Source organism: Cyclopterus lumpus, chromosome 5, assembly GCF_009769545.1.
Source record: "Cyclopterus lumpus isolate fCycLum1 chromosome 5, fCycLum1.pri, whole genome shotgun sequence".
NCBI classification, from domain to species: Eukaryota; Metazoa; Chordata; class Actinopteri; order Perciformes; family Cyclopteridae; genus Cyclopterus; species Cyclopterus lumpus.
The window spans coordinates 8,462,103-8,477,446 of NC_046970.1; the positions used below are offsets into that span (position 1 = coordinate 8,462,103).

General features: G+C 44.1%; 1 protein-coding gene across 1 annotated transcript; it reads right to left on the bottom strand.

The window, feature by feature from the left end:
- Positions 1-348: 348 nt before the first annotated feature.
- Positions 349-14,669, bottom strand: aldh1l1 (aldehyde dehydrogenase 1 family, member L1). The gene is made up of 23 exons (XM_034532473.1): positions 14,599-14,669; positions 12,994-13,139; positions 11,264-11,498; positions 11,016-11,181; positions 10,792-10,893; positions 9,767-9,856; positions 9,392-9,529; positions 8,353-8,478; positions 8,177-8,268; positions 6,719-6,866; positions 6,509-6,628; positions 6,047-6,174; positions 5,534-5,684; positions 5,322-5,392; positions 4,570-4,675; positions 4,196-4,283; positions 3,484-3,577; positions 3,292-3,391; positions 3,116-3,214; positions 2,841-3,006; positions 2,564-2,669; positions 1,968-2,167; positions 349-839 (listed from the first exon to the last, which is right to left on the bottom strand). The coding sequence occupies exons 2-23, from the start codon at positions 13,118-13,120 to the stop codon at positions 784-786; spliced, it is 2,709 nt and encodes a 902-aa protein (XP_034388364.1). The 5' UTR covers positions 13,121-13,139; positions 14,599-14,669; the 3' UTR covers positions 349-783.
- Between the last annotated feature and the right edge of the window lie 675 nt (positions 14,670-15,344).

A 15,344-nucleotide genomic window follows, 5' to 3' on the forward strand; every position in this document is an offset into this window, starting at 1 on the left:
TAGCCACCGCCTTTTCTAATACATGTGAACGCTTACTTACTGACATATTTTATATTGTACAAATGTATATTGTACAAAAGAAAAGTAGGGAAGAAAGGAGTGTTTTATAAATTCTCTCATGTCCCATGTGTTTTCAATGACTGGAAAATTGTCTTCAAAACTTCAAACTCTTCTCCAGGTTTTCCAGGATGCATGGGATCCCTGGGTTTGTATGAACATACATGTTGCCTGCACACATACATGCTGCTCATGTTAACACTGATGGGTTTTTATCTAAATTAAACTGCATCATGAAGTTAAACAAAGAGATGTACCAACACAACCAGAAAAAAAGAGGGACACAGCAGGGATGGTGCTCAGCAGTTTTCATTGATAACCAAAAACATTCTTATTAGAAATGCTAAATTTGTAGACTTTTCTGACCTAATGTAAGCCATATTAGAAATGAATGCAATCTGTGAAAAAATGTTGGTAACTCAATCACATTGATTACAAAACAGCCTTAGAGGTCACTTCTTCATTCGATTTGCATAGTTCCGGCCAATACTTTCTACAGCATGGCTCGGCGTGAAGACAAATTTAACATGTTAAGGCACATACAGTTTTATTAGTCAGTCGTCACTAGTGAGAAACTAAAAAGGTCTGAGGTCACTCTATCATCCACATGACCCTATCCATCCCGCTGCATGTCTCCGCTCGGTCAGTGTCCACACATGCCTTTGCCTCAGGCAGCAGGAAGCTGCCGCCTCGCCGCCTCGCCGCCTCTTCCTCCTGTGATTTGACCTAATACTCAATGGTGACTGCCTTCGTCTTCAGGTATTCGTTGAGAGCCTCTTGTCCTGTCGGAGTAACACAGACATTGACTGTAAGTATGGATATTAATTTCCACAAATTTGAGCACAAATTCTAAAACAGAATGTGGAACTATCTTCTTAAAAAGGCGTTGAGGTTAAAACATCAGCCGTTTACATATCCCCGTTCCTTATTGGCTGCCGAGCTTCAGAACACCAGCAGCAAGGAGAAAGATAATATGGAGATTTGTGTAGACAGTTGTTGGAAAATACAGTTGAATAGCCAAACACAGTTGTGTTGCATTGTCATGTATAGCCGGTTAAATAAACGCTTTTATATTTCTGATCCCTTGGAAGATTCCTGGTGGACAGGATGTGATCTATCCCAGAAAAGAGTGGAGCTCTTTGTTGGGTTTATTGAATTTCAACATTACAGTTACAATCGGTAAAACAGACATTCAGGAACTGAGCGGGGCTATAACTTACGATACAAAATGAAACTAAGAATGTTAATCAAGACGCATGTGTGCCTAAGGTACGTGATATCAATACGTTCGTCAGAAGGTTATGTATTCAGTCACACGTGTGTGTCTGTCCACAGCTAATCTCACATACTACTGGACCAATATCTTTCGTGCTTATTTATCACTGTATGCTCACGGACCTCTCCTTGTTTCAGTGATTGACCATTTTGAAAAACACATTTTATTAACTGTTCTATACCGTTATTGACTGCTGACCGGTAGGGGGGCGCAAGTGATCAACTACTGCTTCAGTTTGGACTTGTGTTTCCACTACGCAAATTGTTCCTCTCCTTATTTGCATGCGTTGGTAAGGCAAACTATCGCTGAGCAAATGACAAACTGAATGGAGCGCTTCTTCTTATGTCGACAAGAGGAGAGCTAGTTAGCTGTTAGCAGCCACTGTTTTTGGCTGAGCCGGTGCAGACAGCCGCATGCACAGAATAATATTAAACAAACAACATATAATGTGTTTATCAGTGAACTTTAGAGATACTGGCAGACAGATTTTGTTACCTAGTCCAAGTGTTACTGCAACCCTGGCCTAAATGCTTCTTTAATTCCTTCACTTTAACTGCAGTGCCCATTCTATTACAGTACATTAATAAACGAACGACAGCTACGCAGCAACAGCAACAGCAACAGTTTTTCTTACCCAAGTCTTTGCCAAAGCCAGACTGTTTGAAGCCTCCGAAAGGCGAGGCCACATCAGTCTTGTTGTAGGTGTTGACAAAAACCGTGCCGGCGTTGAGCTTTTCACTGACGTACAGAGCTTTGCTGATGTCCCGCGTGAAAACGCCAGACGCAAGGCCGTACTCTGTCGCGTTGGCCCTTCTCAGGACATCGTCCACCTCACTGAGGCAGGGAGACAGAGAGGAAAGACAGGATAAGGCTTTCACATTCTCACTCCCAACTCGCCAAATACCGCAGCTTGGTCGGTGGCCCTATACACTAGCAACAGTTTCCTATGTGTTTTGTAAGACGTGTCGGTTTCCTGCCTATTGTCTTGTCAAAATAAACATATGTTTGCTATATGCTATGCTATGTTGACGCAGATGGGAGTCCATTGAAAGCCTGGTGCGTCTCACACTAACACTGAAGGGTGCCTCGGTATCAGACGCCGAGGGCCACTGTCCGAGCGTTGGTATTTGACGAGTTGGGAGTGAGAACAAGTTGAATTGTGAACTTTTTTTGCAGTAAACATGACAAAACGGGGATACGAGTTAGTAAGTGGTCTTGAATCAGCCTCACCCGCTCTTGAACGTGGAGAGGATCATAACGGGGCCGAACGACTCCTCGATAGCGATATACATGTGGTCCTGGACATCAGAAAACACCGTGGGCTCAAAGAAAAAACCTGGAAGCGGACATATAGCAAGACAGCACAGTACAGAACCTACATGAGAAAAGGGTTATGGAATAGGCTGATCTGCACCGTCGGCGTCGCATCAAAGGTGGACCACACGGACCGGTTGATATCCGAGACTCGCTACGTCATCGCGCTGCAGTGCAGACAGCGTTGCCTCACCTGGCCGCTGCACCTGTTTGCCGCCACAGACCAGAGTGGCCCCCTCCTTGATGCCGGTCTGACAGTACTCCACCAGTTTGTCCAGGTGGGCTTTGTGGTTCTGAGGGCCGTGGTCAGTGGAGCGGTCCAGCGGATCACCGATCTTCATCTTCTTGATCTCATCAACCTGAGAGAAATGAAAACCACGAAAATAAAGATCTGTACTGTCACGTTTTTATCTGGCTGTTCAGAGAAACAGAGCCACATCAGCCAGGGTGAGATCAAAAGACACGTACCACTTTTTTCACAAACTGGTCATGGATGGTTTCTTCCACAAACAGCCTGCCAGCCGCGATGCAGTTCTCTCCCTTGTTGAAGAACACTGAGCTCATGCCCTGAAACACATAGAGGGTTTTACCTCATTTAAACGTGCGCAAAATGACCAACAATGTGCTCCCTCGTACAGACTTACCATGCGCACGGCCTTGTCCATGTCACAGTCAGCGAAGATGATCAGAGGGGATTTCCCTCCCAGCTCCAGAGAAACTTTCTTCACGTTGCTGACTGCGCAGCTGCAGATGGAGGAGGACGCAGATGCGATGAGCGGGGATGTTGTGTTTAGTTTGAGAGTTTTGTAGAAAAAAGAGCTGCTTTTGACTCTCACCTCTTCATGATGTGTTTACCAATTTCAGTGGATCCTGTGAAGCCCAGTTTACGGACGTCAGGGTGGTCGGACATGCGCTGACCCACTAGAGCACCTGGAAGAGAAGGAGGAGGGTTAATAACAACAGTATAGCTTCATTAGGCTAAAGGTAACTCTGGTCTTTTTCAAAATGGACCCTATTCTTCATGTTTCAGGATATGCTCAGAACTTCAAGTAATGAGCTGTTGTTCTCGGGTCATCTCTTTTATTAAAGGGACTGGGCAGAACATGGGGTGAGCTAACACTACTCTCTTGAAGTCTGTCACCTTCATGAGTCTCCGCCCGGTTCAGTCAAACCACTCCATGCACAACAAAGCCATGCTATAAGTAAAGTCGCACTCTCCTACTCACATCCTTGACCTAACTGGCAACCACTTGTTGTGAAGTGAATGCAATGGAGTGGGGGAGGGGGAGTGCAACAACCCGTGGCTTCACTTTAACACAACAGCATTTGTAGACTCGGAGGACGCAGATGCAATGAGCGGAAATGTTACATTTACAAGACTTGTGTTTTTGATGTTAGGCTACGATGTCAGCCATGTTGCCCAGAGAATAGTTGTGTTGTTGCTGTGGTTTGTTGTCCTCAAAAGTAGAAAAAGCACGACAGCTGTTGTGTTGTTGTTTTTGTTTTGTCCCATTCTTCATCATGTGGCACGATGTTGTCTGTTCCTACCTGATCCAGGCAGAATGTTAATCACTCCTTTGGGCAATCCCGCCCTCGCCGCCAACTCTGCAAACTTTAGTGCTGTCAGTGGAGTCACCTGGGAACAAAATTAATATTATTTTTTTTTAAGCAGCAGACACTCACGAGTGGGGGACAAGATGCTTTGCTTTTCAGGTCAAAATGAAGTTAACGACCAAATACCTGCAAAAGTGAAAATAACATAAATCTTAGCATGCAAAAATAAGACATGGTAAACATCACACCTGTTTAACAACAGCATGTTAGCATTTAGCTCAAATCACTGCTGTGCCTACGTGGAGCCTAGCTGTGAGCATGGCTGCAGATTCTACTTCACATTGAGCCCTGTGTGGTCGGAGGCTGACCTGAGCGGGTTTGAGGACCATGGTGTTTCCGGCCGACAGGCAGGCCGCTGTCTTCCACGCCAGCATCATCAGCGGGTAGTTCCAGGGAATCACGATGGCACAAACTCTGAGAGGAACGAAAGGGAAGAACACCACTGGGATGACTTTGTGATTCAAGGAAACACCTGTAGGTGCTGAATGGACTCATTTTGCTTCCGATTACTGTTTTACAGCAAACAAAAATGTCAGGTAGTGCCTCTACAATTTTAATGGAATGAGGGGTTAAAGTGGGATTTGGCAGGTGGGGGACGTATGGGGCGACTATGAGGGGAAGCAGATATGCTTCTATTTGATCAAATGTCTTACCTCAGTTAGAGGGGGAGAGCAGAAGGGTGTTCCAAAATAAATAATATAGGGGCACTTTGGAACCACCATTACTCTCAGAGTCCCGCGTTTTCTTTTTTCCACTTCTATACGTCTATTTTTGTCACAATTAGTGCAGTGTCATCTGCATGGACACCTGTGTGAATCACACACATATCCTGCTGTACCTGTGTGTTTTGAACTTAACCAAATCTACATTGATTGATTGATGGCATGAGCTGGAAGGAACAGCAGGCTGCTGCACACAAAGAAAATAAAATCTGCTCTGAAGATCAGTTTGATTTACTCTTTAAATGGAAGGTGCCGTATCGCTTTGGCCCACTTTAACCCCTGAATGTTAATCATCTTCTACCTGCTCAAGATATGCGTGTCAACATCTATTCTCTCACCCTATTGGCTCCTTCTTGGTGAAGGTGAGGTTACGATTGGGCCTGGCCTGGTTGATGGGAATGGTGCTGCCCTGTGAAAAGAGGATATTATTTATTGTATTTATTGATATCATATTGCTGACTGGCAATGCACGGCGGTCATCTGGTGGTTTTAGGAGTTCAAAGGAAGTCTGATCTCATTCCACGAGTGACACTAAAAGCGGAGGTCTTACTTGGATCTTGTCACACCAGCCAGCGAAGTAGCGGAAGGTCTGAATGGACATGCCCACGTGAGTCTTCAGGGCCAGGGTGTAAACAGCACCAGAGTCGATCGCTTCGATGGTGGCCAGCTCCTCCTGGTGCTCCTCCATCAGGTCAGCCAGCCTGTAGGTGGCAGGTGGTGGTGGGGGGGGGGGCATAATTTACTAAATGAACATCATGCTGTATTGACGAAGACTTGAAACTAGAGATTGAGACCATAAACTCATGTTTACAATGTTTACTGAGGGAATAAATCAAGTGAGAAGTAGAGTAATTGGTTCATAAACGTCTATACAATCAGAGGAGTCGGCCCCTGATGGACAGTAGAGAGAATGCTGGTTTAAGACATTTAAGCATTGGTTTCACTCTTCAGAACCGGAGGTTTCTTTTTTTTTGCTAGCTAGCAGACTTTTTTCCATTTCTTGGACATTTTCTTTGAAAACCCCTGACTTAAAGAGTTAAGTTGTAACAACAAGAGCACTGACTTGTAGATGAGTCGGCCTCTGTCTCTGGGGTTCATTCTGCCCCACTCTCCTTCTTCAAAGGCCTCCTTGGCAGCAGCCACTGCCTTGTCCACGTCACTTATCTGGGCCAGGGACACGTCACAGATGGCCTGCAGGGCAGACGGACGCGGGATGTGAAGTCACAAAGCCGTACAATTTGAAAACTGCTGATGGAGACTTGACTAATTCTGTAAAACCTGCATTATATCAAAAGTATTAGCACTTAATATTGTTCTAACGAGTGCTAGAATCTAACAATATTTCATCTGCTAATACCCGTAACCTAGCAACCTATAAACAGCTGAAGCCACCAACACCAGAAACAAAAAATATATATTTTTTAAGCCTTAAAAATAAAAATAAATTATTTAATGAAAGACACAATTTTGGGATGTAAAGTGCTCTCGATAGTACTAAAAGTAATATTAATAACGTCTTCCTTACCGTGCCGTCCGTGGGGTTGATGGTCTTGTACGTCTTCCCTCCCTCTGCGTCGACAAACTCTCCATTAATGAACAGCTGGTGAGGCATCTTTATGGTCATGTTGTTGGTGTTCTTCTCCACCTAAGAGGTTAAACAGTGCGCAGGAAAGTAAACTCATGGTCTTTCCGAGGGCCCATTGGGAACAAGCACAATCCGGTAACAGCCACTCACATAGTCTACGATCAGTTCCTCCTCGTCGTCCTCCCCTCGCAGTTTCCTCACGCACATCTGGATGAAATCCCGGAAGGTGCAGTTCATGTAAACGTCCTCGTTCTGCAGCTGGCAGCTACCAGCCCGCAGCTTCACCTCCTCCACAAGCCTGGAGGAGAAGGAAAATTCATCTGAGTTTCTTGATGCGGTGAATTGACCCTGAACAAATTAAACTATATATATATATATATATATATATATATATATATATATATATATATATATATATATATATATATATATATAATATGGCCTCTACTGCATTGCCCTGGCATTCTTAGCGGTAATGTTTTTCATACAAACCGCCACAGACACAGCGGTGCTTTGAGCTAAATGCTAATGTCAGCATGCTCACAATGATAATACTAAAACACTGATGTGCAATGTTGATACTTCTTTTTTTAAATATACAGTATGTGTTTGATTTATTCGTGTGATTTTTCAACAACAAATCAACAAAACTGTACATAAACTGTTCATATGATTGAATAGATGAGAGAAAAGAATACGAGGTTTAAAGAAAAAAATAGCGAAAAAACACAAAATATGTATATATATTTTTTTTAAGGTAATTTATTACCCACTGTGTGTTACCAGCATGTTTGAAATCAGGACGCAACCGGGAGGAGCAAGATGTTTGGTGTAGCAAATTGGAGAAAATGTTACATAGAACTGTTTGATGTTCTCGGATACAAGCGGCCGAAATGAGCTTCCTCCGTAGGGTGGCCGGGCTCAGCCTTAGAGATAGGGTAAGGAGCTCGGACATCAGGCTTGGAGTCGAGTCGCTGCTCCTTCGTGTCGAAAGGAGTCAGCTGAGGTGGTTCGGGCATCTAGTCAGGATGCCTCCTGGACGCCTCCCATTAGAGGTTTTCCGGGCACGTCCAACTGGTAGGAGGCCCCGGGGAAGACCGAGGACACGCTGGAGGGATTATATCTCCCGGCTGGCCTTGGAACGCCTCGGGATCCCCCAGAATGAGCTGGAAAGTGTTGCGGGTGAGAGGGAAGCCTGGGTCGGCCTGCTGAACCTGCTGCCACCGCGACCCGACCTCGGATAAGCGGGTGATAATGGATGGATGGATGGATGTCTGATGTTTCTAATAGGATAGGGCATGCTTTATCTAATCGGTATGAGAGGTGTGGGTGTGGGCGGGTGAGTGGTGGGGGGAGAACTCTCGAAGTGCATCACAATGACATCACCACCAACAGGCCACTTATAGTGGGGACGTGACGGCTGAGAGAGAGTCAAAGACAGACTTTTTAAATAGGATGGGTGAATTAGCTGGTCCTAGGTGACATTTAGCAATTAGAAATTAAGCCGCAGATTCCCATAGTTCCATAGTCTTCCCGGGTTGCTAGTGGTTAGGAAAATGCATTTTTGACTGTTTTTACGCCGATAAATCCACCTGTCAGCGTCATTACCTGACCACGTCCATGGAAGCAGCGCCGGACTTGAAGAAATCAGTGGAGTCTTCAATGTGACTGACATTACTCAGAATGCTCTGCCACACCGCCTGTGAGGAAACATCGTCCAAGGTCAACCCGGGACATTTTTTAAGTGGACAATTACACTTTTATTTTTTTTTCCACTACCCTACCCTCATCTGCTCAGCGAAGGTCCTCTCCTCCTCCGTGAGCTCCACGGCAGCACTGCTCCCCGAGCGGAAGTACTGCGCCGCAGCGATCATCTTCCCATCCTCAAACTGAAGGTTCTTCACCAACAGCTGCGGAGGCACAGAGAACATGACATGACCATGATGACACAACCGGTTTCACCTCGAGATAAGCTTTACATTCGATGTATAAAAAACCTTATTGTCATTAGCAGTGGTCTATTTCAGAGTTAATAGAAATGAATTAAACCCTTTCAGTGTGCTGACATTCGTTTAAAAGGTCATTTTAATCCACTTCAAGGACCTGTCGTGATCTGATGTGGTAAACTGTTTTGTACCCTAGATGTAGGTTATAAATGTCTGACAACCTACAAAAAAATAAATAAATAGAATAAAAATAAGAATCTTCATTTATATAGCACATTTCATATAGATTATGTAGCTCAAAGTGCTGTACACTTAAAAAATAAAACTTAAAATCTTCCCTCTACAGATAAAATAAATAAAAGTGGGAGGAAAAAGCATGCATTTTGCACGTTACATTCGAAGTGCAATTAAAGAAATGTAAACCCCATAAATCCCAAACTGGAAAACATTTTACATGAAAAATTACAGAAAAATAAATAATAATAATTAATAAACTAAAGACCGGTTTACAAGTTTACAATTCAGTATTATTACGGTAAACAGGTACGTTGCATTTTTTTTCACGTTGCGATTTTATCTCCAATATGGTCCAACCCTATGTGCAGGTTTTTATCCAGTAACAGATGATACTGGTTCTGCAGTGTCAGGTCCTTGTCACAGAGCTGAGATATGCAAACACCTAACCCTAAGTGTGTTTACTTTGGATTGAATTAACCAAACAGCGAGTCAGTCACACACCAGGTTCGTCCAGAAAATGTCAGGATTTACTTCATGGAATCATCACAATACACTAAAGTAATGGGAGTAACGCGACCCTACGGATAAAAGCTGCCGTAAACTTCGTAGAAGAAGAGGACAAAGATCGTCGTTGACTTACCGGCTTGCCGTCGTTGCCAAACAGCACCAGGCCTGCCTTGGTGACGATGCCGGGGAGGCTGGCTCCGGGGATCTCCAGGGGCTGACCATTAGCCGCGGTGCCGTTATCCACTAGAGTGGAGCCGTAGAAAGTCACTTTCTACAGGAAGAGAGACACTGGTGAGGACAAGGTCTAATACAACTCAACACATGCTACTGGCATTAGAAATGTAATTGTGTTAGGGTGTGTGTGTGTGTGTGTGTTGTTTGACAGAAGCCAAAATCCCAACCTATTTTATTTTTATCAGCTTCTAAATAGATAAACGGTGTATTAATACGTACCGTATTAAAACATTGGGACTTGCATTAGTTTCTGTTGTTTCTGATGCTGCGTTACCTGTCCATCAACCTCTGCCCAGGCACCAGGCACTTTGTCGTTTCCTCGGATCCAGTTGTGCAGAACCTCAGCAGACTGGTTCCAGTCAATCTGCCAACAGTCAAGGAATCCGTCAGTAAGTCTTAACATGTAATATACAACACAAATTATCACATTGAAGAAGACTTAAAACTAGAGATTGAGACCATAAACTCATGTTTACAATGTTTACTTTTTACTCCTTATCCTTCTCGACCTTTCTGCTGCATTTGACACAGTGAACCACCAGATCGTTATTTCCTCCCTCCAAGACTTGGGTATCTCAGGCTCTGCGCTCTCCCTTTTCTCATCCTACATCAGCGACCGCCCTTGGAGAGGACCTGTGTCTGAACCTTGTCTTCTCACTACTGGGGTCCCTCAAGGCTCCGTCCTGGGTCCCCTCCTCTTCTCTCTGTACACCAACTGCCTGGAACCTCGGTGTGACACTCGACAGTCAACTCTCCCTGACTGCCAACATTACAACATCAGGAGAATACGTCCCCTTCTCACTCAGAAGGCGGCACAGGTTCTGGCCCAGACTCTGGCCCAGACTCTGGTCATCTCACGCCTAGACTACTGTAACTCCCTCCTGGCAGGTCTACCTGCTAGTGCCATCCGACCTCTGCAGATCTTCCAGAATGGAGCAGCTCGACTGATCTTTAACCTCACTAAATTCACCCACACTACTCTGCTCCTCCGCTCCCTTCACTGGTTACCAGTGGCTGCCCGCATCCACTTTAAAACATTGGTGCTTGCGTACTGTGATGCGAACACATCAGGTCCAGTCCGCATCAAAGACATGGTCAAACCTTACACCCCAGCCCGTTCACTCCGCTCGGCATTTGACAATCATCTTGTAGCTCCGCCAAGACTGTTTGCTGTCCTGGCTCCTCAATGGTGAAATGAGCTCCCCAATGACACAGGACAGCAGAAAGTCTCTACATCTTCCACCGCAAACTAAAGACACATCTTTTCCGGACATCTGGCTGGATGTCATTGTATATTACCTTAGCATTGTCTTTCTTCTGAATGCACTCATATGTGGCTCCCTCTTGTGGCTGGGTGATTCTCGGGGCCTTCCCTTCTGCGATCAGCCTCACTGCATCCACCTGGAACCAAAACAATGCAGTTCATGTCATTGCTATATTTATGGACTTTACATCCTGCTGTTTGTTATGTTAGGGGAGTGGGGAGGGGAGCACCCACAATGCCTTGCCCCATGATCACTCACTGTGCCTTTGACCCCCTCTGGGAAGAGAAATCTCTTGTAGATTGTGTTGACGGTGTCATCGCATTCAACATCACACTCCCTCTGCAGCAGGATTGGTCCAGTGTCCAGTCCATCATCGGCCCAGAACACTGTGAACCCGCCCCTTTTGTCACCATGGATCAGCGTCCTGTGGGTCAGAGACCGCATGTAAAAGACCTGGGCCTGTCGCCCCCACGCCAACCCCAACCTAATGACGTCACGTGACTCACCAGTTGATCGCTGAGGCCCCCCTGTGCCGAGGCAGCAGGGAGGGGTGGTAGATGATGGAGCCGTGCTTGGGCCGGTCAATGACCTCCATGGGGATGAACTGGGAACAGAAGGGCAGGACGTTAAGCTCGGCGCCAGTGGCCTCGTACTGAGCCACCACCTCCGGGATGGCCTGGCCCTTCACACGCCAGCGGGGGAACTTGAAGACGGCGACACCGTCCTTCTCCGCCTCAGTTGCTGTGGGAGAAAAGAACAATGGAACTCTCAAAATTGTGCCATACAACATTTTATTTGAAAAAATCTACCTCCATCTGAAAACACAATAAGCTCATGCTGACCAGTGTTCATCTATCCATCCATCTATTATACTTTACAGGGTCGCGAGAAACTGGAGCCAATCCCAGCTGACATTCGGTGGGGTACAACCCGGACACGTCACAGGGCTGACATATTGGACCTTTCCCACTGGACAAAAAACCTACCTTGGCCCTACAGCTACGATTGGCAGTGATGGAAACATATAGTCGCCCCGTTTCCGGCGCGATGTTCTGAAATGTGTGTTGAATAGATAATATATAAAAAACAACAGGGATATGGAAAATTATTATCATGTCCGAAACAAGCAATTCTAAATGCTCTGTTTAAAGCCACCAGACTCCAGTCAGACAACAGTAATTTGACCTCGCTGACAATCAAAACACATTTTATTCAAACTCAATTCTAAATGTTATGATCGCGTGTAACAATTATATTACAGTGGGCTGTCCATTCCTTGTGGCTTCCCTTGAACGCAACAGACGTAATAAACGTGGGTCTTGTTTACCTTCTAATACAAGCAGTGTTTTGGTGAGGGTAGCTGAGCTTGAGCAGCCGAGTATGGCTACAATCTCACCAGCAAACCCCTGGCTTAAAAGCACATTTATGGAAGCATTTCGCTTCTTCTTCGGCCCAAGTCAGAAAGGACAAAGCAAATCACAAAATAAAAGGCAACTTTTTTTCCAAATATTATATATACACTACATTCTTTATTTGTGAATAACATCAGCTTTTTCTGTTAAATGATCCAGAACATGATGAATTCTCTGTTTTTACTACGAGGATGCTGCTACAGCCCCACATGTATTTATTTTCTTGTTGGTTTTCTTTGCAATGCTTGGAAAGGTTTTCCTCCAGTTAAAACAAGATAATGGAAGTAAATTAATCTGTTAAAAAATAAATAAATAGGACTCATTACATATATGCAGTGTTTTAAAAATAGCAGTATAGTTACAATGAGAAAAAAGAAATCATGTATATAAAAATGTTGATGCAGCAAGATAAATCGATAATTGTTGTGTAATGGCATCGTAGAACTCGTTATCGAATGTAGGCAATGCATTTTGAATTTTAAAAAAAATATTTGTTGAAATTCCCTTTACAACTAGACAACAATCAATGTATCATGCTCTGCAATGATTGGACAGGCTACCCCCCGGTGTAGCTACCCACCTGACACTCTGCTTGTGCACTGATTGCTCATCACCAGAGTGTTTTCCACAAACTGCTAGCTTGGCAGCCGTGAGTGCTAACAGTAGCCATATTTGTTCTTGATGTTCCATATGTTTATTTTGGGGGGGTGGCTTCGGAGCTAATCTACCACACTCTTGCTAGTTTCTCCAATGTTGCCGACCCAAGCTGAAATATTTCACTTGAACTGGTACTAAAGTCATGCACTAGTCAGCATAGTTCTCACCCAGTGGATCAGCCTTGCCATCTTTATCAGGGATGGTGAAGACTCCTACGATGGTGTGGCCGTCCTTCCTCAGCTGCTTGTAAACCTCCTGGCCGAACAGACTCTGTCCGATCACTGCAATCTTCATCCTCACGCCTCACTGTGTTCTAGAAGAGGCGGCATATTTTACACAGAATCAAAGTAAATGGTTTATGTCACATATGATAAGAAAATACATGCAATATTGCAAGCGATGGCTTGTTGGACTAAGGTTCACTTCCTGCACATCATTTTTCATACTCAGAAGGTTTTTTGTAACTGAAATTAATTAATTAGTTCAAATCTTTCTTCGGCTAGAGGGCACTAAAAGCTCCAAGAGGCCATTAAAGGTACTCAATTCGAAATTCAGAGCGTGTCTATGGCGACAGCTGAGCCTGTGGCTAGCAGCTAACAGTACAAAAAATAGCAGCAGTGTTGACAAAGCCAACAGTGTTAACCTAAGGGAGAACCAGCAGGTGGGTGCTACACTTCCATGTTGACGCCATCATCAGCGATAGACGATTATCTAACCAGTGGGACTCACTTGCACTATCGGCTACAGAACACAGAGAAGTTTAGATTATAAAAGGGAAAGTGACTTCCTTCTCTTCTCAGGGAGATATTAGTCCACTATACTTAATAGTGGTAGTCGTTTGCTGCTTCATTAACCAGTCTGCAACCTCCATTTCAGACGAGTGAAGCCAATGAGGAGGTGTCTTAAACATGCATTCTCTCGACGGACATTAGCTGTAGCTGTCATTCCTCCACAGTCTAAATATGTTCACTTCCGTTTACTGGTTTGCAAAATGTCAAGATGACCACGGCCAAAAACGCCGAACTTGAGCCTTCAAAGCGGCAAACCAATGGGTGACGTCATGATGACTATGTCCACTTCTTATGTATAGTCTCTGAGATTAATGCTCTCAATTTAAAATCAAGCACCTTTAACTTCATTCGGTCCACACTGATGTGCTTCTGTTCGGTTTGGATATATATATATATATATATATATATATATATATATATATATATATATATATATATATATATATATATACATACATACACACACATACACACACACACACACACACACACACACAAAACTTAGAATGTACTGTACAATGCCGTCTGCTATATTTATCATTTAGAATCTAGATGAATCCAAAAGGTCACAGTAATCATTACTGTCTTAACTGTTTGCCCGTTTGTTGACCCGAACAGAAAGGGGGCGGGACCCGCCAACCAATTAAATTCCCGGAGGAGTTGAAGAGTCGTGACAACCCAGTTGAACGGTCAATAATCACACCAGGCAGACCCTTCAACTTTAACCAACAACTATCATTCACATTAATAATTGAGCGCTGTCCTCACCACACGTGATCAAGTCAATTGCAGCCATAGCGTGGACTTTAATATCCTCAACAGGTGCTGCAAACACCAACAGTCTCATATTGCAAATACAAACAATCCTTGTGCGTCTTGCTTGTGCAACGAGGTCAATCAGGAGTCTGCACTCTCATTTAGAAGTCCTCGTGGAAAGAATTATGAAAGACTGGAAAACGATTAAAGTATATGTGCCCTTACCCCCGCCTGCAGACCCAGACTTCCTCTGCTTGCCTGGAAAGAGTGATCTGACAGGGGGCAGTGCCACCAGCCACACGGGCGACACATTGCATAACATGCAGAGGGATTGGACGGGACAGGCCGCGAGGCTGCAGGGGGCGGCCTATCGGCTGCTAATGTGTTTGAGCAACCCAATCACACTGGGCATTTGGATCAATCATACGAGAACAGTGCAATGTGGACCGATTATGTGTTTGTTTTGCATTGTGCCATATATATATATATATATTGTTTTGTATACTTTGCAAAATATATTCTCACAAGAGAAATGTATATGTGACAATACATATTTCTATTTGATTTTTAAATGTTCTATGATAACATAGAGATATTAAACAATAATGAACTATTTGGTTACACATATTGTTTTCAAATTGTCAAACATGACCTATCATGTTAAAAAAACAAGGCAATATTATGCATATTATGAAGATACTGCTGTGGTCTTACAGTTTTTCTACATTTTCTCCTATGACTGCAACAATAAAGTCCAGAATTATACTCAAATATTTCACGCATTTCGTATTCTATTTCGTATTTGCGTTCCTTCCATAGTTTCTGTGAAATTTGAACAAATTGGTCAACCAGTTAGTCAATAAAGACAAAAACAAGAAATGCGGTTCAGAGGTCCTCAACATGGTAACAGCAGTGCCGGTGGCTAGCAGCGGTAGCAGTGCAAACAATGGCACCAGTCCTGACAGACCTAA